The sequence below is a fragment of the Oncorhynchus kisutch genome, linkage group LG22, assembly GCF_002021735.2.
Source record: "Oncorhynchus kisutch isolate 150728-3 linkage group LG22, Okis_V2, whole genome shotgun sequence".
Classification (NCBI taxonomy): Eukaryota; Metazoa; Chordata; class Actinopteri; order Salmoniformes; family Salmonidae; genus Oncorhynchus; species Oncorhynchus kisutch.
Window position 1 is genome coordinate 41,293,847 of NC_034195.2, and position 27,588 is coordinate 41,321,434.

General features: G+C 44.0%; 3 protein-coding genes and 1 non-coding gene across 6 annotated transcripts; 1 reads left to right on the forward strand and 3 right to left on the reverse strand.

Moving 5' to 3' along the window:
- Nucleotides 1-1,099: 1,099 nt before the first annotated feature.
- LOC116356359 (uromodulin-like) lies at nucleotides 1,100-5,001 on the reverse strand. Of its 2 annotated transcripts, none has more exons than XM_031801994.1 (9): nucleotides 4,801-5,001; nucleotides 4,640-4,682; nucleotides 4,442-4,549; nucleotides 4,152-4,360; nucleotides 3,781-3,938; nucleotides 2,628-2,870; nucleotides 2,267-2,441; nucleotides 1,606-1,711; nucleotides 1,100-1,280 (listed from the first exon to the last, which is right to left on the reverse strand). In XM_031801994.1, exons 1-9 carry the CDS (start codon nucleotides 4,822-4,824, stop codon nucleotides 1,162-1,164), a joined length of 1,185 nt encoding a protein of 394 aa, XP_031657854.1. In that variant the 5' UTR covers nucleotides 4,825-5,001; the 3' UTR covers nucleotides 1,100-1,161. The 2 variants fall into 2 exon arrangements, with proteins under 2 accessions (XP_031657854.1, XP_031657853.1); XM_031801993.1 differs by having other exon boundaries at nucleotides 4,640-4,706; nucleotides 4,801-4,926.
- Nucleotides 5,002-10,092: 5,091 nt separating this feature from the next.
- On the reverse strand, nucleotides 10,093-16,208 carry LOC109877676 (uncharacterized; the record flags this gene model as incomplete). The annotated part of the gene is made up of 5 exons (XM_031801440.1): nucleotides 16,114-16,208; nucleotides 15,404-15,492; nucleotides 12,110-12,519; nucleotides 11,843-11,981; nucleotides 10,093-10,349 (listed from the first exon to the last, which is right to left on the reverse strand). Coding segments are annotated over exons 1-5 (990 nt in total), but the record flags the coding sequence as incomplete, so codon positions are not given.
- A 3,535-nt stretch (nucleotides 16,209-19,743) lies between these two features.
- Nucleotides 19,744-23,645, reverse strand: LOC109867432 (uromodulin-like). 2 transcript variants are annotated; one of them, XM_031801992.1, is made up of 9 exons: nucleotides 23,452-23,645; nucleotides 23,291-23,333; nucleotides 23,093-23,200; nucleotides 22,803-23,011; nucleotides 22,432-22,589; nucleotides 21,272-21,514; nucleotides 20,911-21,085; nucleotides 20,250-20,355; nucleotides 19,744-19,924 (listed from the first exon to the last, which is right to left on the reverse strand). In XM_031801992.1, the coding sequence occupies exons 1-9, from the start codon at nucleotides 23,473-23,475 to the stop codon at nucleotides 19,806-19,808; spliced, it is 1,185 nt and encodes a 394-aa protein (XP_031657852.1). In that variant the 5' UTR covers nucleotides 23,476-23,645; the 3' UTR covers nucleotides 19,744-19,805. The 2 variants fall into 2 exon arrangements, with proteins under 2 accessions (XP_031657852.1, XP_031657851.1); XM_031801991.1 differs by having other exon boundaries at nucleotides 23,291-23,357; nucleotides 23,452-23,574.
- Nucleotides 23,646-27,303: 3,658 nt separating this feature from the next.
- Nucleotides 27,304-27,374, forward strand: trnag-gcc (transfer RNA glycine (anticodon GCC)). Its single transcript has one exon. It is a non-coding gene; the product is annotated as a tRNA-Gly (tRNA).
- The last annotated feature ends 214 nt before the right edge of the window (nucleotides 27,375-27,588 follow it).

The following is a 27,588-nucleotide window of genomic DNA, read 5'->3' on the forward strand; positions in this document are numbered from 1 at the left end:
TGCATGCAAGGGTCAATGTCAGTGAGATAGTTTGGCACTCTAAGCTCGTTAGTGTTGCAGGATGTTCTTTGTAGTTTACAGGGGAGTATATTTGCGTGATGGCAGCTGTGTGTCCTTCGGATAATCATGTTATTGCACGTAGGCTCTAAACTTGACTGAGGACACTGGGCCCAGAGTTATCTGGGGACAACCGGTTTAACCAGAGCGTTGGTCTGCTAGTAATGCTTGATATTAGATTATTTATATAACAGTTCTCTCCGCAGTTCAACCACTGGGCATTGGATCGTGGCGCGCTGAAATCTGATCGTTGCAAAACAGCTCGGGTTAGAACTGGTAGAAATTATCCCCAAATATGTGATCATGGGTTATTTAAGGCCTGTGTCAGTTTTACATTTATGCCCAGTTCCTAATGGCCCACACGAGCTAAACGTAAGAACAGCATTTCTGGCATATTAGTGTGTTACCTACTTCCCCTTCAGTCAATAGCTTTCCTGCACGATGAGGGAAGAGTAGAGAGAAGAAAAGTGTCAAGCGTCATATTTAGTTCTTGTAAGATGTAGCCGTACCATACTCAGAACGTAATTGTGGAGGATACCCTCAAACAAAATTCAATTGTCTTACAAGTTACTTCCAAGTACCCAGAAGGTCTGTAAGATTTTAGTTAAACCACCGCATGCCTCTTGCAGGCTATCCTGGATTACATTGATAGTCCAATAAACTCACTGCCTTCTGAGAATACAAACAGAGCAGTGACTGCTAGAGAGATCGGGAGGGAAATTAATGTAGCCTACATACTGTGGGAAGTCTATTAGACAAAGCAATTTCTCTTGAAAATAAACTCCCCTCCCCCTGGGGATGAATTATAGACCGACCCCTCAGTTGGCTCCTATTGCCATCTGCTGATAACTAAGAATCACTACACTATTTGATCAAATCGAGTGACACTATAATAAGAGTTGGTGTTTGATGAGACCAGTCATGATTTAAACCAGTAACTCATGTTTGAACTTCTTTGTAACCCACAGCCACATTGAACTACAGGGCTGAATGCTCAGAGCTCTGTGGTAAGTCATGTTTATAAAATGTGAAAGGCACAACATTTCTGCAGAGAGCGACTCATTTAATTGTCATAGAAATTATTATTTTTATTCAAGTTGGATGTCAGCGGTTTGCTAGCTGTGACAGTCGTCGGTTTCCTGCCTTAGCGATGGTGATTAGGGCGAGGAGGAAGAGGCCCAGGACCCAGATGCCAGCCACAGGAATCAGCAGCAGCAGCAGATCTGGAACAAAGTCAAGACTGTTGAAAACACCTCACACCACCCTGCCTCTAGCTGCAACATGAGCCCAGAGGGGTATACTACAATGTAGGATCAATGATTTAGCCAGCTAACGTGCCTAAAGTCTTACAACCATTTTGAAAACTGAAAGAATGACTCAACCAAAAACATGTACCCATGTTGAGCTTTTGTAGTATAGCCCTCTGGTCTACGTCACAATCATTTAAAAAAATAAAAAATGCAGGCAAGTAGAGTGAGCAAGGGCAATATTTGAGCCCGGCAAGAATATATTTTAATCTTACGTAGATAACGAAACACAAATCCTTACTAGATTGGGGTCGGTCTGGTATGTCAATCCTGATTGGTCCATATGACAGTAGACCTTGAGTTGGGTCTCCACGCACTGCTGCCCTCTTGGTTATAGATTTGCACTCCTGTAGCAGTAAAGCATTAATAAAATATAATCTTGTATGCCATGCCAACTTCTGAAAAGGCATTTTCTTCATGAATAGAAATAATATTTGAGCATTTTTAACCCCTTTTGTCATCCCAATTTCAGTGTATCCAAGTGGTAGTTACAGTCTAGTCCCATTGCTGCGACTCCCGTACAGACTGTGGAGAGGCGAAGGGCGAGAGCTGTGCGTCCTCCGAAACACAACCCCGTCGAGCCGCACTGCTTCTTGACAATGCTTACTTAACCCGGAAGTCAGCCGCACCAACGTGTCGAAGGAAACACCGTACACCTGGCGACCGTGTCAGTGTGCATTGCGCCTGGCCTGCCACAGGAGTCGCTAGAGCACGATGGGACAAGGACAACCCGGCCAGCCAAACCCTCCCCTAACCCGGACAACACTGGGCCAATTGTGCGCCGCCTCATGGGTCTCCCGGTCGCGGCGACTAAACCTGGAATCGAACCAGGATCTGTAGTGACACAGCTAGCACCGCTATGCAGTGCCTTAGCCCGCTCCACCAAAGGCCAATGAACTTACAGGAATGCAGGGTTCGTCATCGTCCAGGGAGCACAAGCGCACTGCGCAGTGCAGGTACAGGTCATGAGGCTCCACAACAAAGCGGAACATGTCAAAGCTGTACCGGATGGTTGAGGCCTCTCCATTGGCGCCCATTGTCGTATTGAGAAAGGTGACAGTTTCGTCATTCACACACCTGTGAGGGGGAGTGTCTTGGGTTGAGTAAATTTAACACTATTCTGCCACAATTAGTCAGACATGCCAAATTGACCTCAGCTCAACTGAATTGCTCACAGCATGCTAAATGAATTGTTCATGCCATGTTTCAAGAGCAGAAGTAGGCATACATGTTCCCAGGGATAAATGTTGATTGTCCACTCACCCATTGCGCAGCAGGGTGTGAACAGAGCTGTCTGTCTGGTTGGGTTTGGGGGACTGTGTGGCCCAGCATTCATTCACCCTCAAGTGGAAGACGTCCTCCAGCTCCACGACCTTGATCTCCACATACACCCTGTCCCGGAGGTGGATCAGCGGTGAGCTTTGGAACGCCTCTGTGTAGGTGTGATCTGTGAAGAGGGCCATCTCCACCTTGGCATCCAACTCACCCATCCGCATCACAGTCTCACTGAACCAAAACAGCACAGGATTACTGTGAGAAATGCTTGTCATATCCACATTACCTGAACCGGAAGAACTCCTGCTATAAATCAGTGTTTAGTCAGACATTACTCGCTGTCCCAGATGGCGGTTGCTACCTAGGTAGTATTAATAGCCGTTGCTACCTAGGTAGTATTAATAAAGGTAAAAATAAAACAAAGGGTAAGCAAAATATTCTACCAACACTCACTAAGTGAATATTCCTCAATGCCCCACTTGAAAGCCACAACTGTCTTCTAAAAGTTCACGGCTAGGTGCAGGTGGTTTGTTGGAATTTAGAAAATGCCCAGTTAAAGTAAATACATTATCCTCAAGGAAGTAATGCAACTACTGTGTATACCACTATCTTCCCCATTTCAAATCTTCTCCCATTGAGACAGACAAGTGTCATTCAACACAGCTTTATTTCTGAGTCACACTCATGACATGCAGCACTTGTGGACACCCACCTGTCTCAATCAATGAGAATAATTGAAATCAAGATTGCGTCACATGGCAAAAGTGAAATAAACAGCATTTTCTAAATTCCAACCAACCACCTACAACTAGCCATGGAGGGTTACAAGACAGTGGTGGCTTTCACGAAGGGAATTGAGATATACTAATCTTAGTTATTATAAAATTTACCTTTAACACCATCAACAGCTGGAACATCAGTAATGTCAGACTAGCAAGAATAATTCCTGGACCTATTGTACAGGCTCAAACTAGAGCCCAGAATTGTTCCTGGAGAGGAAACCCGAGTATCAAATAATAAGGCAATGTGACAAATTGCATCTCAAGTGAGTCTACTTGTTAGGTCGTTCCAGTAATAGACCAAGACAAACTTTAAGTACATTAAGTTGTGATCAAGTCAATTTTTTGAGAGTGGGCCTTACCTAGAGAAGGGGATGATGGGGTACGGCAAACTGACAGTGCGGATGTATGGGTAGATACACGTGTACTCAATTTTTATCATTGGGTCTCTTATTATATTTCCATAGACTTGAGGGGCCGACATGAGAGTTAAGGCGTATGCAATGTGAGTGATGTTTTTCTGTTGTAAAAAGAGAGAGCACAATGCCAGTAAAAACAAACTTCCAGCTTCATAAGTCACCACTTGGACTTGCTGCGATAACAAGGGTAAAAACTCCTGCCCTCAAATCGGCACATGACAACTATAGATCAGTGTGTTGAGCCTTCAGATTAGGCCTTTTCTGAGACAGGATTATCAAAGCATAATATGAAGTGTGGGATGAATCATACTTACCTCCAGTGGTTTACCGCCACAGGAAACGTACTGATCCTTTGATATCCGCACAATGTAGTATGGGACATCAGACATAACCTCCTTTTGGGCACGACAAGACTCATTCTTCAAGTGCAGAGATTCCATAGGTACTTTGTAGTACTGGAAAAAGTCCTCATTCACCATGATAGTAATGTAGTCTTTGCCACACATGACATTGATGGTAGCAACTAAAATAAATTAAAACACAGTTTTAGAACAAATTCCAATAGAACTATTGTAGTTATTCTGGTCTACCAAAATGTTTAAACCTTTGTCACACAGGTCTCCATAGTAGCCAACAGCACATTTGCAGTTGCTTTTGTCGAGGGATAGCAAACACTTGGTTGTGTCAGTGCAGTGTGTGACAGTGCATATTCCTGAGAGAAAACATGACATCAATGGAGGCCACTCATGAAATTATCAAGTAAATACTCGCAAGCTATAGATCTCAGACAAGTGTTTCTCACCAAGGACACGGTCACAGCAGAAAATGACGAGGACCAAAAATACCTGGTAAATTCCACAGCAATTAACCTACATGATATTTAACAGGTTTAATTAATTTTCTACGTTGTAGTTTCTAAACGTGTCCTTTTGTTTCAATACAAGCATAACAGTATTTACACACCTTCAAGTTGAATTTGAGCGCCATTGGTTATTTGCAATCTGTTCCCAAAATATATATTTATTTTTGTACTGACTTGAATTACTGGAAGGTCAAAGTAACATAGCCCTGTCTGAAGAATACAAAAAAAAACCGTAGCCTTATATACTCAACAGATCGAAAGGCCTGGAGCTGTAATTACCATAGACCTAGGTGATTACCTGAATGTAAAACACCTGTTTATTTGTATCTGAGCAATAAGCCTACCCCCAGTCACACACCTTCATTTCCCTCGGAGTGCCCCAACTTCCCTCGAGTAACCTCATTGGCCAAGCACAGAAATGAAGTCACCCCATCTTTCCCAGCCTATCAGCAACCTAATTGCACCAGTCAATTGCAGAACCCCTCCTATCCAGAAAAACAAACATTGCAGGGAGAGACATGGCTTAATAGAGAGGTTGATAATTTAGGGAATTTTAATTTCCCAATGTTCGTCTCAATTTTTATGGACTTCCAATGGAGATGGCCTAGGCCTACTAGTCTGCATAGGCTATAGCTCTGCTAGGGTACTACCCCCCCTAGAGGAAAGACACAGTGGAGACGGTGGTCTTGTGTTAACAGCACACAGCACACACAACAGTTAAACATTCACGCACCACCACTCTGTTTTATAAGGACATTCACGGAAATCTGTAGCTAAACACGCTTAAAACTACAACCGCAACTAACAGAAATCTAAACACGGGACGTTAAAAGTGTATATTATCTGTTATAAACAGGCTTAAATCAAGATCGGGTAAAGCACCATGGAGGAAAGATAGGGAAACTGTGTGCTTGTATTTTTATGTAATGCTTGAGTGTATATATGTGTTCAAATGGAATGTGCCTATGTATGGTGTGTGTATGTGTTTGCGTGTGTGTGAATCCATTTCTGGAGCAGATCAAACCTACTCCTGCAGGGATCGTTTGCAGTGGACCAAAAGTCTGGGCGCCTCTTTCTTCTGCAGGGTGTTGATAATAGCATAGATCAATAGTAGGATGAACAGGACCAGGGGCACGGTCACTATGATCAGGGTCATAACCTTGGCCTCGTTCTCAGCCATCCTCACCACCACATCCACCCCTTTGTCCTTCGCATCAGGTTCATAATCCACATCGTTGGTGTATTCCTAATTGGTCTCCCTGTCCACCTCATCCAGGTCTGAGCCAACTGGTGGTTGTGGTTTTGGCTGGTCCACTGTTGGCCACTTGCGGCCTGTAACTGTGTCATCTGTATCTGGGTTCACGCCTGGGGCTCCATCACAGCCCATAAAGTCTTTATGGATGGATCTGGGGTTGTCTGGGTCGTCCTTCATCTTCTGGTTATCAAACCTCCAGTACTTGGAGCCCTTGTAGAAGTATGTGTAAGCTGGGTAGGGAAGACAAATATTGTTGATGCAAATGTTGAAAAGCACCGAGGGAATTTACTATGGAAATGCTATTTGTTCATTTTTTTCACGTTTGAGTCATTAGTCTGTTAATTAACCTTCTTTGGGTATGCATCTTCTGCTCCAACTCTTGACAAGTTCATCACACTTCACAGGATACTGTCATTGCAGACCTGTGCTAGTCCTGTTCACAATTAGTAATAGTTACAGTACTGTGAAGGAGAAGCCTTCACTTGGACTAGAGACTATTTTTAATTCTCCTTCACAAATACCTATCCCTTTTGATGAAAATGGAAAAATGAAAAACTACTTATCTGGAAGACATTTGACCATCATAGTTGTTTATTCACTATAGGAAACAGCTTTGAAAAGCATTAGCTGGGGTGGGACTTTGGTGGGAGAGGAGGAATTATGAGATACCTGCATTAGACAACCTTTGCCAGGCATTCCATGTGTCCAAACCCTTTCCCCTCTCAGCTCAGTATCTATAGCCTTCCTCCATTTTTTTACAGCCATTATCCCCTATAACAACTCACTCACCGCCATCATCGCTGAGGAAGGCTTCTTTATTTATTTATTTATTTCACCTTTATTTAACCAGGTAGGCTAGTTGAGAACAAGTTCCCATTTGCAACTGCGACCTGGCCAAGATAAAGCGTAGCAATTCGACACATACAACAACACAGAGTTACACATGGAATAAACAAAACATAGTCAATAATACAGTAGATCAAAAGAAAACAAAAAGTCTATATACAGTGAATGCAAATGAGGTAAGTTAAGGAAATAAATAGGCCATGGTGGCGAAGTAATTACAATATAGCAATTAAACACTGGAATGGTAGATCGGCAGAAGATGAATGTGCAGGTAGAGATACTGGGGTGCAAATGAGAAAAATAAATAAATAAATACCAGTATGGGGATGAGGTAGGTAGATAGATGGGCTATGTACAGGTGCAGTGATATGTTAAGCTGCTCTGACAGCTGGTGCTTAAAGCTAGTGAGGGAGATGTGAGTCTCCGGCTTCAGAGATTTTTGCAATTCGTTCCAGTCATGGGCAGCAGAGAACTGGAAGGAAAGACGACCAAAGGAGGAATTGGCTTTGGGGGTGACCAGTGAAATATACCTGCTGGAGCGCGTGCTACGAGTGGGTGCTGCTATGGTGACCAGTGAGCTGAGATAAGGCGGGGCTTTACCTAGCAGAGACTTGTAGATAACCTGTAGCCAGTGGGTTTGGCGACTGGTATGAAGCGAGGGCCAATCAACGAGAGCGTACAGGTCGCAATGGTGGGTAGTGTATGGGGCTTTGGCGACCAAACGGATGGCACTGTGATAGACTGCATCCAGTTTGTTGAGTAGAGTGTCGGAGGCTATTTTATAGATGACATCACCGAAGTCGAGGATCGGTAGGATGGTCAGTTTTACGAGGGTATGTTTGGCAACATGAGTGAAGGATGCTTTTTTGCGATATAGGAAGCCGATTCTAGATTTAATTTTGGATTGGAGATGCTTAATATAAGTCTGGAAGGAGAGTTTACACTCTAACCAGACACCCAGGTATTTGTAGTTGTCCACGTATTCTAAGTCAGAGCCGTCTACAGTAGTGATGCTGGACGGGCGAGCAGGTGCGGGCAGTGATCGATTGAATAGCATGCATTTAGTTTTACTTGCATTTAAGAGCAGTTGGAGGCCACGGAAGTTGTATGGCATTGAAGCTCGTCTGGAGGTTAGTTAACACAGTATCCAAGGAGGGGCCAGAAGTATACAGAATGGTGTCGTCTGCGTAGAGGTGGATCAGAGAATCACCAGCAGCAAGAGCAACATCATTGATGCATACAGAAAAGAGAGTCGGCCCGAGAATTGAACCCTTGTGGCACACCCATAGAGACTGTCAGAGGTCCGGACAACAGGCCCTCCGATTTGACACACTCAACTCTATCAGAGAAGTAGTTGGTAAACCAGGCGAGGCAATCATTTGAGAAACCAAGGCTGTCGAGTCTGCCAATAAGAATGTTGTGATTGACAGAGTCGGAGCCTTGGCCAGGTCGATGAATACGGCTGCATAGTAATGTCTCTTATCGATGGCGGTTATGATTTAGAACCTTGAGCGTGGCTGAGGTGCACCCACGACCAGCTCTGAAACCAGATTGCATAGCGGAGAAGGTATGGTGGGATTCTAAATGGTCAGTAATCTGTTTGTTAACTTGGCTTTCGAAGACCTTAGAAAGACAGGGTAGGATAGATATAGGTCTGTAGCAGTTTGGGTCTAGAGTGTCACCCCCTTTGAAGAGGGGGATGACCGCGCAGCCTTCCAAACTTTGGGAATCTCAGACGATAGGAAAGAGAGTTTGAACAGGCTAGTAATAGGGGATGCAACAATTTCGGCAGAACATTTTAGAAAGAGAGGGTCTAGATTGTCTAGCCCGGCTGATTTGTAGGGGCCCAGATTTTTCAGCTCTTTCAGAACATCAGCTATCTGGATTTGGGTAAAGGAGAAATGGTGGGGGTGCCGGGCAGTTGACCGGGGTAGGGGTAGCCATATGGAAAGCATGCCCAGCCGTAGAGAAATGCTTATTGAAATTCTCAATTATAGTGGATTTATCGGTGGTGACAGTGTTTCCTAGCCTCAGAGTAGTGGGCAGCTGGGAGGAGGTGCTCTTATTCTCCATGGACTTTACAGTGTCCCAGAACTTTTTTGAGTTAGTACTACAGGATGCAAATTTCTGTTTGAAAAAGCTTGCCTTAGCTTTTCTAACTGCCTGTGTATATTTGTTACTAACTTCCCTGAAAAGTTGCATATCACGGGGGCTATTCGATGCTAATGTAGAACGCCACAGGATGTTTTTGTGTTGGTCGAGGGCAGACAGGTCTGGAGTGAACCAAGGACTGTATCTATTCCTAGTTCTACATGCTTATTTAAGATGGTGAGGAAGGCACTTTTAAAGAATAGCCAGGCATCCTCTGCTGACGGGATGAGGTCTATGTCATTCCAGGATACCCCGGCCAGGTCGATTAGAAAGGCCTGCTCGCAGAAGTGTTTCAGGGGGCGTTTGACAGTGATGAGGGGTGGTCGTTTGGTCGCAGACCCATTACGGATGCAGGCAATGAGGCAGTGATCGCTGATATCTTGATTGAAAACAGCAGTGGTGTATTTGGAGGGCGAATTAGTTAGGATGACATCTATGAGGGTGCCCGTGTTTACTGATTTGGGGTTGTACCTGGTAGGTTCATTGATCATTTGTGTGAGATTGAGGGCATCAAGCTTAGTTTGTATGTGATGTCATCGCATATGTAGGAGGTGGAACAACATGGTTGGTTAAGGCATATTGAGCAGGGCTACAGCCTACTGTAGGCTCTACAGTGAAATAAGACAGTAATCACTAACCAGGACAGTAATGGACAAGGCATATTGATATTAGAGAGAGGCATGCATAGCCAAGTGAACATATATGGGTCCAGTGAGTGGTTGGGCTGGATGGGGACATGGCGATTCAGACAGTTAGCAGGCCGATGCTAACAAGCTAACAGTTAGTAGGCCAGGGCTAAACAAGCTAGCAGCTAGTAGACCGGGGAAAGCTAGCAGTTAGCAGGCCGGGTTAGCAAGCAAGCAGTTAGCATGGGCTAGCAGTTACGAACCGGGCAGGTAAGCTAGCAGTTAGCAGGCCGGGGCCGGCAGCTAGCAGTTAGTAGACCGGGGCAAGCTAGCAGTTAGCAGGCCGGGTTAGCAAGCAGTTAGCAGGGGCTAGCTTTTAGCAGACCGGGTTAGCAAGCAAGCAGTTAGCCAGGGCAAGCAGTTAGCAGACCGGGCCCGGCAAGCTAGCAGTTAGCAGACCGGGTTAGCAAGTAAGCAGATAGCAGGGGCTAGAAAATTAGCCTTTGGGGGACGGGGGTAGGTCTGTTTTTGCCTCTTCGTGCGGTGACGTCGCGCCTGAGGGGCCTGTAGTCCTCAGGCAGATTATGTCGGTATTCCAGTCGTAGGGGATCTGCGGGGTTCCATGCCCCATACCGGCTGTTGAAGGGGTCCGGATATTGCAGCCCAGGAGTACATTTCGGTGGTAGCAGAGGATGGGACCTTGCCCCACCTGGAGATAAGTTTCGGGTAGTCGCTGTCACTGGTGCGAAACTCTTCATCAAAACGCCAGTATCTGCAGGAGAGGAAGGTGACAAGATGGATCATGAAACCGTGTGGTACAAAGGACTAATGACTCACAAGAAACTCCCTTTTCTTCAGTTCTCGGTCTTTCAACACTCAGGGCCAAATCTGTTTTCCCTTGACTAGAGGAATGATATTTATCAATAACATTTCAGATTTAAAAAGATAGCTCATCAGTCAGTCAGTTGAGATCAGTTATGGTAGGGTAAATAAAATGAAATAAAATGGTATTGAAAGTCCGTGTTGCCCAGCAACAGCCCCAAAACATCACTGCTCTAGAGGAGATCTGCATGGAAGAATGAGCCAAAATACCTGCAACAGTGTGTGAAAACCTTGTGAAGACTTAGAGAAAACGTTCGACATCTGTCATTGCCTACAAAGGGTATATAACAAAGTATTGAGATAAACTTTTGTTATTGACCAAATACTTATTTTCCACCATAATTTGCAAATAAATTCATTAAAAATCCTACAGTGTGATTTTCTGGATTTTTCCCCCTAATTTTGTCTGTCATAGTTGAAGTGTACCTATGATGAAAATTACAGGGCTCTCTCATCTTTTTCAGTGGGAGAACTTGCACAATTGGTGGCTGAATAAATACTTTTTTGCCCCACTGTACATCCTAGAAGTCAAGTTAGCAGCGGCAGCTGTAAACGTGGGCTAGGAAAGGACGGACAATCTCCTCAGAAAGACAGGGTACTACAACGAATCAGTTTAACCACAAGACATACTCTTCAAAGGACAAGAGCGATCTCTGCTGGGCAACCCACCCTTCCATCTACGGCCAATCTATCGAAACGGAGCTCAGAGTAAATATTTCTTGCATTTTCCTTTTTCAAATGGGCGGCTATTTAGAATGCATAAGACTCTGTATTTACGATAGCATAGCTTCATAAGGTCCGATAGAGACCCAATCCTTTCGTTCCTCAGTCTTCCCGCACTTTCATTCAAACCCATCCCCTTTTCTTTGCGTAACCAGCTGTAATATCGGTTCCTTCCATAAGGGACGTTTTCTTGTATGACATAATTAGTAATCAATGTATGATCCAGCCCGTGTATATGTAATTCTGTGTGATTATTTAGGTATGTAGTAAATAAATAATTAAACCAAAATTTGTATTGCTGATTCAACTTGTTAGCCAGGGTTCGTGAAGATAACCAAGAATTTTACGACGTTCAGATGAGACTGAATAAGGTGACGATTAATAATTGACTGCTATTGATATAAAAGATTACCAGGTCTTTAAGAGTTTATTCGGAAGACAACGGCTCTATAAACATTCTTCCGTGGTCCCCCGACTTTCTAGTTAATTACATTTACATCATTACTTTAATCAGGTAATATTAATTACAGAGAAATTATTTTATAAAATAGCATGCCATATCATTTAATCCGGCATAGCAAAGACACAACAGCACCCATTAGATTTAAACTATTACACATAAAATAAACTTAATATATGAGAATAAAATAAAATACACACCTTTGAAAAAGACACATTTTCCATCATGTCGTTCATAATCAGAGTCTATATCATCAGGTAGTCCAACCCAGAAGACCGAGATAGGCATTGGGTAGTTGTCCAGGACAAGGTTCCTTCTAACTCTCCAGAACCAGCGACCCTGGCAACGACAGAAGATACCATCAGAACATAATCACCTACGTCATCCTCTTTTGGGAGATTAGAATGGAGTATGAAGTAATACAACTATACAAAACAGTGTATTCTTAGACTAGCCCTGCTTCTCACCTTGAAGACGAACATCTCCCCTCGCAGCATGGTGACCGTATCAAAGTCCCCGTCACAGATATTGGGGGCAGTGTGTTCTGGCTGCTTTGGGGGGCGACGAGGCTCATCCCTCCTGATGTAAGGGGTCACCGGCACTGGATCAGGCCAGGGGATGGTGGGGTCTGGGTCGGGTATCGGAGGGAGGGGAGGTGCGTAGGTGGGATTTGGTTCTTGTTGGTCTGGGGTATAGGTAGGGCTGAAGGGGTCTGTCTCAAGGGGACTATCAGGGGTGGTGATGGGGGCTCGGTCTAGAGGAGCAGTGGTGGTGGAGTCTAGGTCTGGAGGAGCAGTGGTGGTGGGGTTTTGGTTTGGGGCAGTGTCATCATCAGCGGTGGCGGGTGGGTCCTGAGTGGGAGCATTGTCTGGAGATCCTGCACAATCCAAGATGATGACATTATAAATGCTATGGGTTTGACAATGAACCTCACATATATCCCTACATGCTTTCTCTGCCCCCACCCGACAATAAGAAATTATAAAAGATAACAAAGTAAATGGCTCAGTAGAATAGCGCCTTCTCTTGTTAGGGTGCTCTCTCTCATGACCCTGTGAGGGAGGACGTCAATTAAACGGGTTCTACTATGCATGTACACTATCGTTCAAAAGTTTGGGGTCACTTAGAAATGTCCTTGATGGCCAGAAACAAATAACTTTCTTCTGAAACTCGTCAGTCTGGTGATGTTCTGAGAAATGAAGGGTATTCCATGCGGAAAATGCCAAGAAACTGAAGATCTCATACAGCGCTGTGTACTACTCCCTTCACAGAACAGCGCAAACTGGCCCTAACCAGATTGGAAAGAGGAGTGGGAGGCCCCGGTACACAAATGAGCAAGAGGACAAGTACATTAGAGTGTCTAGTTTGAGAAACAGACGCCTCAAAAGTCCTCAACTGGCAGCTTCATTAAGTAGTACCCGCAAAACACCTGTCTCAACATCAACAATAAAGAGGCGACTCCAGGATGCTGGCCTTCTAGGCAGAGTTGCAAAGAAAAAGCCATATCTCAGACTGGCCAATAAAAACAAAAGATTAAGATGGGCAAAAGAACATAGACACTGGACAGAGGAACTCTGCCTAGATGGCCAGCATCCCGGAGTCGCCTCTTCACTGTTGACGTTGATACTGGTGTTTCGCGGGTACTATTTAATGAAGCTAGGCTACCCTGGGGCGGCAGGGTAGCCTAGTGCAACCAGAAGGTTGCAAGTTCAAACCCCCGAGCTGACAAGGTACAAATCTGTCGTTCTGCCCCTGAACAGGCAGGTAACCCACTGTTCCTTGGCAGTCATTGAAAATAATTATTTGTTCTTAACTTACTTGCCTAGTTAAATAAAGGTTAAAAAAAATAGCTGCCAATTGAGGACTTGTGAGGCATCTGTTTCTCAAACTAGACACTCGAATGTACATGCCCTCTTGGTCAGTTGTTCACCCGAGCCTCCCACTCCTTTTTGTATTCTGGTTAGAGTCCGTTTGCGCTGTTCTGTGAAGGGAGATCTTCAGTTTCTTGGCAATTTCACGCGCTCCCACACCTCGAAAGCTCTGCGGATGGCCTCCAGTGTCCGAACCTCACCAACCTTTGGGGTAGTGTTCATAATGCTGGGAGAGGGGGTTGAGGATAAGACCAAATATACTTAGCACATACACTACCGGTCAAAAGTTTTAGAACACCTACTAATTCAAGGGTTTTTCTTTCTTTCTATTGACTATTTTCTACATTGTAGAATAATAGTAAAGACATCAAAACTATGAAATAACACATATGGAATCATGTAGTAACCAAAAAAATTGTTAAACAAATCAAAATATATTTTACATTTTAGATTCTTCAAATAGCCACCATTAGCCTTGATGACAGCTTTGCACACTCTTGGCAGTCTCTCAGCCAACTTCATGAGGTAGTCACCTGGAATGCATTTCAATTAACAGGTGTGCCTTCTTAAAAGATAATTTGTGGAAATTCTTTCCTTCTTAATGCATTTGAGCCAATCAGTTGTGTTGTGACAAGGTAGGGGGTACAGAAGATAGCCCTATTTGGTAAACGACCAAGTCCATATTTTGGCAAGTCCATATTTTGGCAAGAACAGCTCAAATAAGCAAAGAGAAACGACAGTCCATCATTACTGTCAGTCAATACAGAAAATAGGTCAATTTCAAGAACATTGAAAGTTGCAAAAACCATCAAGCGCTATGATGAAACTGGCTATCATGAGGAACGCCACAGGAATGGAAGTTCATTAGAGTTACCAGCCTCAGAAATTGCTGCCCAAATAGATGCTTCAGAGTTCAAGTAACAGACACATCTCAACATCAACTGTGCAGAGGAGACTGTGTTAATCAGTTATTCATGGTTGAATTGCTGCAAAGAAACCACTACTAAAGGACACCAATAATAAGAAGAAACGTGCTTGGGCCAAGAAACACGAGCAATGGACATTAGACCAGTAGAAATGTGTCCTTTGGTTTGGAGTCCAAATTGGAGATTTTTGGTTCCAATAGCCGTGTCTTTGTGAGACGCGGTGTAGTGAATGGATGATCTCCGCATGTGTATTTTCCACCCTACAGCATGGAGGAGGAGGTGTTATGGTGTGGGGGTGCTTTAAAGGCGAGACTGTCTGGGATTTATTTAGAATTCAAGGCACACTTAACAAGCATGGATACCACAGCATTCTGTAGCGATACGCCATCCCATCTGATTTGGGCTTAGTGGGACTATAATTTGTTTTACAACAGGACAATGACCCACCACACCTCCAGGCTGTGTAAGGGCTATTTTACCAAGAAAGAGAGTGATGGAGTGCTGCATCACATGACCTGGCCTCCACAATCCCCTGACCACAACTAAATTGAGATGGTTTGGGATGAGTCGGACCGCAGAGTGAAGGAAAAGCAGCCAATATGTGCTCAGCATATGTGGGAACTCCTTGGAAAAGCATTCCAGGTGAAGCTGGTTGAGAGAATGCCAAGAGTGTGCAAAGCTGTCATCAAGGCAAAGTGTGGCTACTTTGAAGAATCTCAAATAGAAAATATATTTTTCACCGGTAGTGTATATACAGAGGGTCATTACAAATTACGTAGGTTGTCAGTGGTCTATACACATATGGGAATTCAGGTCTCTTTGCAGTGTTGATTATACTGACGCTTTGCACACCAGTCAGGGGGAAATCTGTTTGAGATTCCCAACATGGTTTTCTTAGAATCCCCCAGCATACATAGGCCTACCACACACCTGTAAGTCAGAAGGTTCTTGTCCCACTTCTGACCAGTGAGAGCGTAGCGTTTCCGCCTCACACCATTCTCAGCCTGCTCAACAGATTTGTCTGGGACTCCACAGCGAGGCCTTCTCATGGCCCTAAAAGGGGAGTGAAAAACACAATTGAATAGAGCACAGATAACCACATAGATATATAGGATCAGATACATTGTTAATTTAAGGCTAGAGTGGTTCCACAGTGCTACACCAAAATCAAATCAAATCAAATTTATTTATATAGCCCTTCGTACATCAGCTGATATCTCAAAGTGCTGTACAGAAACCCAGCCTAAAACCCCAAACAGCAAGCAATGCAGGTGGAGAAGCACGGTGGCTAGGAAAAACTCCCTAGAAAGGCCAATAGCTAGGAAGAAACCTAGAGAGGAACCAGGCTATGTGGGGTGGCCAGTCCTCTTCTGGCTGTGCCGGGTGGAGATTATAACAGAACATGGTCAAGATGTTCAATGTTCATAAATGACCAGCATGGTCGAATAATAATAAGGCAGAACAGTTGAAACTAGAGCAGCAGCACAGTCAGGTGGAAGTTGAAACTGGAGCAGCAGCATGGCCAGGTACACCAGGAGGTGCAACTTTTCTCTGTCTCAGAATAGCTCTATAATGTAATCATGACTGTACATTATTACATTATCTTGACATCATTATCAATTTAGTTTCTATCAGTCTGTACAATATAACTGAGGCTGCCAGTGGCATCCATACTTCAGTGCGGCAGGGTCCATCTCTCCAGTGACCTCTAGACCATAGAAGCGCTGCATGTCACTGACGGCATTGGGTAGAATTTGAGAGGACCGCATGGTTGACATCTGTCTGCTGGCTTGAGACAGGTAGCCAAACCTCCGCAACCACGACTACAAGTATACAACAGAGATAGATAGATGGCTTGAGAGCTAGAGAAAGAGAGACAAATAGAGAGACAAGAGAATTGAGAGATTGAGAGCAACATCAAAGGGAGAGCAGTTAAAATATATAGAGAGAGGACAGAGAAACAGATGGTTTCTATTACTTCATGGCATTACTCTTTGAGTCACACCTTCTTATTGGCAGTTTAGATAACCACAGGATCGGCCCAACAGATAATAGGATAGAGCAGACGTCATTGGGTGTAAGAGTAAAAGCTTTGGAATGTAAGCATTTCACCCAAAACAAAACACTGATATACAGATTTTAATCCATGTAAATTACAACAAAAATTCTACATAAACCGTCTAAATTCGACTGTACAATATATACCATTAATATAGCCACAAGCAGACGTGTGTCTGGCTGTAAAGTCTGGCGTTGTTAGTGTTTAAATACTGGAGAGTTGAGACCAAATCACGGACGCTGGACAGAGTGGATTTCAGTTGTAACAAAAGGCAGTTTTAATGAGTCAAAGATATCTTGTCCTGCAGTTTTACGTGCACGGATCTAGTTCATACAACTCGGCAAGGAGTCAGGTCAAAAAGAGGCCTTATACAAAGGTTACATTCATTTTTATACATAGAATAAAGTAGGTAGAGTCTTGTCGTTTTTGTCTTCTGATTGGTCCCAAAAAGTTGGAGGCGGACCTGCTCTAATCCAGAGCATGAGCCCCATTGGTACAGAACAGAGTCTTGTTCTCTGAGCCCCTGACCAGTAGAGGGGGAGATGTGTTTATACTAGGAGATGTTTGTGTCAGCGGTTCGTGAGGTAGAGGGGCAGTTTTTTATGGCTGGGTGTATGTGTTCATGCGATGGAATGTCTTTGTTTCCTGGGGTCGGGAGACAACCAAGCTGAGGGGATAATTTTAGGGGGGTAGTTTTATTGCTGGCTGTGTGAGCTAGTTCCTGTTTTAGCAAGGGTACGTAAGATGACTTGAGTCAGGCGGTTTAGCTTAGCGCTGTATAATATATGAGTTATGTGTATGAATATTTATATAACAGCGTACAATATTAATATACCACTGATAATCCAATGGAAACAAGAGACCCAGCCAGCCAAGACAGCACAGAGAGCTTGCCTTGCAAAAGCCTTGACAGGGGAATTTAAAAACAAATGGGCCCACTGAGCACAACCAGAGAGCTCATACTTTCTCTGTAAACAAGCATGCACTGCACACCTGCACACATAGACCCATACACACACACAGAGAGAGGGCAAGAGAGAGAGAAATAAAAGCAGCTTCAGGCCACCAAAATGGTGACTCATAGAGTGCTCATTCTGGATATCTTGCCCAACATGCGTGCAGGATAAGCAGTACAGTAGACGAGGAACACATTGTGGTTTACAAGCATGTAAATAGGGTTTAACCCTAGAGGTCAAACTTTTACACAACACACAATTACTCCCAATAATATGCCTGCCATGCATGAAGTAGGAACGTTGCCCAATATCCATTATTGGAAAGTTCAAGGGTCATACATGTGTGCATCAAATATGTCCATGAATCAGCGCATGAGAAGTCATTAGATCACATAAAATGCTAAATCAGTTTAGATTACCTGACCAGGATAATAGAGATCATGGTCATGCAACGTTTCAGTTAAAGGATACTATGTTCATAAGGCGATGGCCACAATTCTACACACGACACACGTATACAGACTGTACCTCTGCGTTGAAATGGTCTTCGTCCGCATTGCTAACAAGCCTGTTGCACAAGAGCAAGACGATTGAGGCCATTATGTTTCCACAGCCCCGGAGAAGCGCTTCTCCAGAGAGATGCCATTTTGATGCAGCCTCGTTCGCCCGTGCAATGGACTGTCATTCAGATGTGATTGAAAATTGTTGTGAGTGATCTGCTATGTGTCTGCATAGTCAAACTCTTTGGTTGAGTTCAAAATCCAGTTTGTGTTCAAGTTCTGTTGATGTTCAAATACAGGAGGGCGAGACCAAATCATGGACGCTGGACAGAGTGGAATCAGGTGTAGCAAAACGGCAGTTTATTGGTCAAAGATATCTTGTCCTACATCGTGCACGGACCTAAGCAATAGGACTCTGTGAGGAGTCAGAATAATTAGGCTGCCCAGCCAGAGTTTACAGCAGAATGTATACACAGAATAATGTAGGTGGAGTCTCGTCGTTTTGGTCTTCTGACTGGTCCTGAAGAGTTGGAGGCGGGCCTGCTTAGCCAGAGCAGGAGCCCCATTGGCACCCGACCAGTAGGGGGGGGGTAGAGTGTGAGTGTACAGTGCTCATGAAATGTGTGTCAAGGAAACGTGGATAGTGGTAATGTCTGCTTTAGGCTCAGGTGTTTCCTGTCTTTGCAGGAGTGCATGCAAGGGTCAATGTCAGTGAGATAGTTTGGCACTCTAAGCTCGTTAGTGTTGCAGGATGTTCTTTGTAGTTTACAGGGGAGTATATTTGCGTGATGGCAGCTGTGTGTCCTTCGGATAATCATGTTATTGCACGTAGGCTCTAAACTTGACTGAGGACACTGGGCCCAGAGTTATCTGGGGACAACCGGTTTAACCAGAGCGTTGGTCTGCTAGTAATGCTTGATATTAGATTATTTATATAACAGTTCTCTCCGCAGTTCAACCACTGGGCATTGGATCGTGGCGCGCTGAAATCTGATCGTTGCAAAACAGCTCGGGTTAGAACTGGTAGAAATTATCCCCAAATATGTGATCATGGGTTATTTAAGGCCTGTGTCAGTTTTACATTTATGCCCAGTTCCTAATGGCCCACACGAGCTAAACGTAAGAACAGCATTTCTGGCATATTAGTGTGTTACCTACTTCCCCTTCAGTCAATAGCTTTCCTGCACGATGAGGGAAGAGTAGAGAGAAGAAAAGTGTCAAGCGTCATATTTAGTTCTTGTAAGATGTAGCCGTACCATACTCAGAACGTAATTGTGGAGGATACCCTCAAACAAAATTCAATTGTCTTACAAGTTACTTCCAAGTACCCAGAAGGTCTGTAAGATTTTAGTTAAACCACCGCATGCCTCTTGCAGGCTATCCTGGATTACATTGATAGTCCAATAAACTCACTGCCTTCTGAGAATACAAACAGAGCAGTGACTGCTAGAGAGATCGGGAGGGAAATTAATGTAGCCTACATACTGTGGGAAGTCTATTAGACAAAGCAATTTCTCTTGAAAATAAACTCCCCTCCCCCTGGGGATGAATTATAGACCGACCCCTCAGTTGGCTCCTATTGCCATCTGCTGATAACTAAGAATCACTACACTATTTGATCAAATCGAGTGACACTATAATAAGAGTTGGTGTTTGATGAGACCAGTCATGATTTAAACCAGTAACTCATGTTTGAACTTCTTTGTAACCCACAGCCACATTGAACTACAGGGCTGAATGCTCAGAGCTCTGTGGTAAGTCATGTTTATAAAATGTGAAAGGCACAACATTTCTGCAGAGAGCGACTCATTTAATTGTCATAGAAATTATTATTTTTATTCAAGTTGGATGTCAGCGGTTTGCTAGCTGTGACAGTCGTCGGTTTCCTGCCTTAGCGATGGTGATTAGGGCGAGGAGGAAGAGGCCCAGGACCCAGATGCCAGCCACAGGAATCAGCAGCAGCAGCAGATCTGGAACAAAGTCAAGACTGTTGAAAACACCTCACACCACCCTGCCTCTAGCTGCAACATGAGCCCAGAGGGGTATACTACAATGTAGGATCAATGATTTAGCCAGCTAACGTGCCTAAAGTCTTACAACCATTTTGAAAACTGAAAGAATGACTCAACCAAAAACATGTACCCATGTTGAGCTTTTGTAGTATAGCCCTCTGGTCTACGTCACAATCATTTAAAAAAATAAAAAATGCAGGCAAGTAGAGTGAGCAAGGGCAATATTTGAGCCCGGCAAGAATATATTTTAATCTTACGTAGATAACGAAACACAAATCCTTACTAGATTGGGGTCGGTCTGGTATGTCAATCCTGATTGGTCCATATGACAGTAGACCTTGAGTTGGGTCTCCACGCACTGCTGCCCTCTTGGTTATAGATTTGCACTCCTGTAGCAGTAAAGCATTAATAAAAGATAATCTTGTATGCCATGCCAACTTCTGAAAAGGCATTTTCTTCATGAATAGAAATAATATTTGAGCATTTTTAACCCCTTTTGTCATCCCAATTTCAGTGTATCCAAGTGGTAGTTACAGTCTAGTCCCATTGCTGCGACTCCCGTACAGACTGTGGAGAGGCGAAGGGCGAGAGCTGTGCGTCCTCCGAAACACAACCCCGTCGAGCCGCACTGCTTCTTGACAATGCTTACTTAACCCGGAAGTCAGCCGCACCAACGTGTCGAAGGAAACACCGTACACCTGGCGACCGTGTCAGTGTGCATTGCGCCTGGCCTGCCACAGGAGTCGCTAGAGCACGATGGGACAAGGACAACCCGGCCAGCCAAACCCTCCCCTAACCCGGACAACACTGGGCCAATTGTGCGCCGCCTCATGGGTCTCCCGGTCGCGGCGACTAAACCTGGAATCGAACCAGGATCTGTAGTGACACAGCTAGCACCGCTATGCAGTGCCTTAGCCCGCTCCACCAAAGGCCAATGAACTTACAGGAATGCAGGGTTCGTCATCGTCCAGGGAGCACAAGCGCACTGCGCAGTGCAGGTACAGGTCATGAGGCTCCACAACAAAGCGGAACATGTCAAAGCTGTACCGGATGGTTGAGGCCTCTCCATTGGCGCCCATTGTCGTATTGAGAAAGGTGACAGTTTCGTCATTCACACACCTGTGAGGGGGAGTGTCTTGGGTTGAGTAAATTTAACACTATTCTGCCACAATTAGTCAGACATGCCAAATTGACCTCAGCTCAACTGAATTGCTCACAGCATGCTAAATGAATTGTTCATGCCATGTTTCAAGAGCAGAAGTAGGCATACATGTTCCCAGGGATAAATGTTGATTGTCCACTCACCCATTGCGCAGCAGGGTGTGAACAGAGCTGTCTGTCTGGTTGGGTTTGGGGGACTGTGTGGCCCAGCATTCATTCACCCTCAAGTGGAAGACGTCCTCCAGCTCCACGACCTTGATCTCCACATACACCCTGTCCCGGAGGTGGATCAGCGGTGAGCTTTGGAACGCCTCTGTGTAGGTGTGATCTGTGAAGAGGGCCATCTCCACCTTGGCATCCAACTCACCCATCCGCATCACAGTCTCACTGAACCAAAACAGCACAGGATTACTGTGAGAAATGCTTGTCATATCCACATTACCTGAACCGGAAGAACTCCTGCTATAAATCAGTGGTTAGTCAGACATTACTCGCTGTCCCAGATGGCAGATAGCGGTTGCTACCTAGGTAGTATTAATAGCCGTTGCTACCTAGGTAGTATTAATAAAGGTAAAAATAAAACAAAGGGTAAGCAAAATATTCTACCAACACTCACTAAGTGAATATTCCTCAATGCCCCACTTGAAAGCCACAACTGTCTTCTAAAAGTTCACGGCTAGGTGCAGGTGGTTTGTTGGAATTTAGAAAATGCCCAGTTAAAGTCAATACATTATCCTCAAGGAAGTAATGCAACTACTGTGTATACCACTATCTTCCCCATTTCAAATCTTCTCCCATTGAGACAGACAAGTGTCATTCAACACAGCTTTATTTCTGAGTCACACTCATGACATGCAGCACTTGTGGACACCCACCTGTCTCAATCAATGAGAATAATTGAAATCAAGATTGCGTCACATGGCAAAAGTGAAATAAACAGCATTTTCTAAATTCCAACCAACCACCTACAACTAGCCATGGAGGGTTACAAGACAGTGGTGGCTTTCACGAAGGGAATTGAGATATACTAATCTTAGTTATTATAAAATGTACCTTTAACACCATCAACAGCTGGAACATCAGTAATGTCAGACTAGCAAGAATAATTCCTGGACCTATTGTACAGGCTCAAACTAGAGCCCAGAATTGTTCCTGGAGAGGAAACCCGAGTATCAAATAATAAGGCAATGTGACAAATTGCATCTCAAGTGAGTCTACTTGTTAGGTCGTTCCAGTAATAGACCAAGACAAACTTTAAGTACATTAAGTTGTGATCAAGTCAATTTTTTGAGAGTGGGCCTTACCTAGAGAAGGGGATGATGGGGTACGGCAAACTGACAGTGCGGATGTATGGGTAGATACACGTGTACTCAATTTTTATCATTGGGTCTCTTATTATATTTCCATAGACTTGAGGGGCCGACATGAGAGTTAAGGCGTATGCAATGTGAGTGATGTTTTTCTGTTGTAAAAAGAGAGAGCACAATGCCAGTAAAAACAAACTTCCAGCTTCATAAGTCACCACTTGGACTTGCTGCGATAACAAGGGTAAAAACTCCTGCCCTCAAATCGGCACATGACAACTATAGATCAGTGTGTTGAGCCTTCAGATTAGGCCTTTTCTGAGACAGGATTATCAAAGCATAATATGAAGTGTGGGATGAATCATACTTACCTCCAGTGGTTTACCGCCACAGGAAACGTACTGATCCTTTGATATCCGCACAATGTAGTATGGGACATCAGACATAACCTCCTTTTGGGCACGACAAGACTCATTCTTCAAGTGCAGAGATTCCATAGGTACTTTGTAGTACTGGAAAAAGTCCTCATTCACCATGATAGTAATGTAGTCTTTGCCACACATGACATTGATGGTAGCAACTAAAATAAATTAAAACACAGTTTTAGAACAAATTCCAATAGAACTATTGTAGTTATTCTGGTCTACCAAAATGTTTAAACCTTTGTCACACAGGTCTCCATAGTAGCCAACAGCACATTTGCAGTTGCTTTTGTCGAGGGATAGCAAACACTTGGTTGTGTCAGTGCAGTGTGTGACAGTGCATATTCCTGAGAGAAAACATGACATCAATGGAGGCCACTCATGAAATTATCAAGTAAATACTCGCAAGCTATAGATCTCAGACAAGTGTTTCTCACCAAGGACACGGTCACAGCAGAAAATGACGAGGACCAAAAATACCTGGTAAATTCCACAGCAATTAACCTACATGATATTTAACAGGTTTAATTAATTTTCTACGTTGTAGTTTCTAAACGTGTCCTTTTGTTTCAATACAAGCATAACAGTATTTACACACCTTCAAGTTGAATTTGAGCGCCATTGGTTATTTGCAATCTGTTCCCAAAATATATATTTATTTTTGTACTGACTTGAATTACTGGAAGGTCAAAGTAACATAGCCCTGTCTGAAGAATACAAAAAAAAACGTAGCCTTATATACTCAACAGATCGAAAGGCCTGGAGCTGTAATTACCATAGACCTAGGTGATTACCTGAATGTAAAACACCTGTTTATTTGTATCTGAGCAATAAACCTACCCCCAGTCACACACCTTCATTTCCCTCGGAGTGCCCCAACTTCCCTCGAGTAACCTCATTGGCCAAGCACAGAAATGAAGTCACCCCATCTTTCCCAGCCTATCAGCAACCTAATTGCACCAGTCAATTGCAGAACCCCTCCTATCCAGAAAAACAAACATTGCAGGGAGAGACATGGCTTAATAGAGAGGTTGATGGAGATGGCCTCCAATGGAGATGGCCTCGGCCTACTAGTCGTCGTCGTCCCCCCCCTGAATCTATGCGGGGCGGGCTGTAGGCCTAGTCATCACCAGCGGATAGCATAGGCCACACTCCTGAAGATGGCCTATGCATTTTTGCAAAACTAACCAAGTTTCCATCCAACCATTTCAGGTGGCTGAATTACCTGACGCATTTAAATTAAATAAAAAATCATTTAAAAAAATAAAGTAATGCTGGGCTGATGGAAACAGGAAATGCTGGTACAAATGTATAAATACCAACAGATCCATAGCTGATGCAATCTCTATTGCACTCCACACTGCCTTTTCCCACCAGGACAAAAGGAACACTTATGTGAGAATGCTATTTATTAACTACAGCTCAGCTTTCAACACCATAGTACCCTAAAAGCTCATCACTAAGCTAAGGACCTTGGGACTAAACACCTCCCTCTGCAACTGGATCCTGGACTTGCTGACGGGCCGCCCCCAGGTGGTGAGGGTAGGTAGCAACACATCTGCCATGCTGATCCTCAACACAGCTCCACAGGGGTGTGTGCTCAGTCCCCTTCTGTACTCCCTGTTCACCCATGACTGCATGGCTAGGCACGACTCCAATACCATCATTAAGTTTGCAGATGACACAACAGTGTCTGATCACCGACAACGACGAGACAGCATATAGGGAGGAGGTCCAGAGACCTGGTGGTGCCAGAATAACAACCTAACCCTCAACGTAACCAAGACTAAGGAGATTGTTGTGGACTACAGGAAAAGGAGGACCGAGCACGCCCCCATTCTCATCGACAGGGCTGTAGTGGAGCAGGTTGAGAGCTTCAAGTTCTTTGGTGTCCACATCAACAACAAACTAGAATGGTCCAAACACACCAAGACAGTTGTGAAGAGGGCACGACAAAGCCTATTCCCCCTCAGGAAACTAAAAGGATTTGGCATGAGTCCTGAGATCCTCAAAAGGTTCTACAGCTGCAACATCGAGAGCATCCTGGTTGAATCACTGCCTGGTATGGCAATTGCTCGGCCTCTGACCTTAAGGCACTACAGAGGGTAGTGCGTACGGCCCAATACATCACTGGGGGTAAGCTGCCTGCCATCCAGGACCTCTACACCAGGCGGTGTCAGAGGAAGGCTATAAAAATGGTCAAAGACCCCAGCCACCCAAGTCATAGACTGTTCTCTCTACTACCGCATGGCAAGCGGTACCGGAGTGCCAAGTCTAGGACCAAAAGGTTTCTCAACAGTTTTTACCCCCAAGCCATAAGACTCCTGAACGGGTAATCAAATGGCTACCCGAACTATTTGCATTGTGTGCCCCCACCAACCCCTCTTGTTACGCTGCTGTTACTCTGTTTATCATATATGCATAGTCACTTTAACTATACATTCATGTACATACTACCTCAATTTGGCCGACCATCCAGTGCTCCCGCACATTGGCTAACCGGGCTATCTGCATTGTGTAATGGATATTGCTCTTATATGTCATTTCATAATGTAGTTAGCCTGTCCGAACTGTATTTGCCAGCTGTTGTCTGGAGCTCACGTGCCAAGACCCCATTTGCTATATAACAGATTTTGTGACAAAAACATCGATGGAAACCCATTTAACTTGTATTTTTCAAACGTAAAATGGGAATTTAACCACAAAAGTAATTGTTATGTCCACTACACCATCGCTCACAGACTTCTATCCTCAATAAATCCGATTGGTAGAAATGCATTTCTGGTGGGAAATACAATTTTTTTTAAAGCACATTTTAGAATATTCGCATGAAAATATGTCGCAAATTAGATGGAAACCTCGCTAGTGATTACGTGTATTGCACACAAGTGGCATCCAATTTCAAATGTAAACGTGGGGGGAAACTATTTTTGAGTTGTCTACTCAAGATAACGTAGTGAAACGTTTCGATGCGTGTGTGCGCGTTGCCTATGTGAGCTGTCATACCACAGATTTTACAGTGCTTCCATTTATTTGCACGTGCTGTTCAAAACAGATCTCCAGATCCGCGCTTGACTAGCCGCACTTCAAGGAAGTCATGTGATCCGGGTAGTATGGCTACATGAGCAAGCCTGTTAGGAAGAAGCGCTGCATTTTGTCAATAGCTTTCCACGCGCAGTCGTAACAGGTTATGCAAATTCAAATTTAAAAAAGATAGCTTTGAAATACAATTCGGCTTCGAAGCCCGCTATTCTTAGTTTGGGTATCGCCGGGTTATAGGGTGAATTTAACTAGCAAGTACACTTCCATCACCTAAACCAGTTATCCTACCCTACCCCCCCTGCTCGCTAAAAATGCTGTCTACAACGGGCAATATTGTATCGTTGTGTATTCAATTTGGCTTGTGTTCAATTTGGAGGAGAAAATGCACTTCATTTGAACGAAAGCAGAATATGTAGGAAACGTCTGCGTGATATCATCATGAGACTAACCTTATATACAATTGAAAAATACGATTTTAAATGATTGTATTCGCTATTTTTATTACTTAAGTGACCTGTATCGTTATTAAATAGATTTAGGGCGAGTTTATGAAAACGTGCACCTGATTATTAACCGAGCTGCCAAATTCCCATTTAACAACTCTGAAAATGGTCACAAACTTCTCGCGTTTGCCTCCAGACGAGCTCTCTGAAAAGAGGAAGGTTGCTGTTCTAGAAAAGCAAGTCTTCTTCCTTGCACATGATTCTGGTGTTGTCTTTTTTTAATCTACTTATTTAACTAGGCAAATTAAGAACAAATTCTTATTTACAATGACGGTCTACCCCAGCCAAACCTGGATTATGCAGACTGAGGGTCCTTCTCTCAACATCCTTCTGCTCTCCCTTTCCTCCACTGACACTGACCAAAAAGGGACACTGTCTTCCAGGTGATGGCGAAACTCGAGTCGCATCGCATTATTTCTGCCTTATGCACAAATTCATGTTGTTACTCATATGAACAGAGAAAGTGAAATATTCCTTGACATTAAAAAAGACCCAAGCCGCTAATAGTAACAACGCAAGCCTATAGATAGATATACCTTTTCCTACTCATTCATTACTGCTGCACTGCTTGTTGTAGCACTGAGTGGAAATAGGAAGATGGCACATTTTATGGCTTATAAAAGTGTTGACAGTGCTGAGTAAGAACTTAAACATGAACTCTTTCATAAAAACAGCAGCTCTTTGCTATATTCATTGACAGTTTCTCTCTAGTCATGGTTTTAAAAGTTTTGAAATCCCACAGTATCAATTTTACCGTAACTTTCTTTTACGCCTGCTACGTAAAAATCGGACACAACGGAGTTTGATAAATTCCTTGTTCCCTGACAATGGTGTCCTTCTGTTTTTAGTCACTCCACCTACTCGCATTGTTTGAGGCCGGGAACCCCCTTTAATACTCTATCTAAGCATTGGTGGTTCAGTGGTAGAATTCTCGCCTGCCACGCGGGAGGCCCGGGTTCGATTCCCGGCCAATGCATGTTCAATTTTAGGGCGGCAGGTAGTGTTTTCAGACCTCGCCAGTGACTGTTACTTGTAAAAGAGTCTTAGGGCTAGAGCGGAAGCCAAATTCCTTTTGGACCTTGTGTACATTTTTACTAACGACATGCCACTGACTTTGAGTAAAGCCATGTGTATGCGGATGACTCTACACTATACACGTCAGCTACTACAGCGACTGAAATGACTGAAAG

Coding starts and splice junctions, on each gene's coding strand:
- LOC116356359 (XM_031801993.1), bottom strand. CDS start 4,824: ATGGCGCTCAAATTCAACTTGAAG. Junction 4,707..4,800: donor CGCTCAAATTCAACTTGAAG/GTGTGTAAATAC, acceptor AATATCATGTAG/GTTAATTGCTGTGGAATTTA. Junction 1,281..1,605: donor ACCAGACCGACCCCAATCTA/GTAAGGATTTGT, acceptor ACTTTGTTCCAG/ATCTGCTGCTGCTGCTGATT.
- LOC109867432 (XM_031801991.1), bottom strand. CDS start 23,475: ATGGCGCTCAAATTCAACTTGAAG. Junction 23,012..23,092: donor TGGAGACCTGTGTGACAAAG/GTTTAAACATTT, acceptor AATTTATTTTAG/TTGCTACCATCAATGTCATG. Junction 20,356..20,910: donor ATGACGAACCCTGCATTCCT/GTAAGTTCATTG, acceptor TTACTGCTACAG/GAGTGCAAATCTATAACCAA.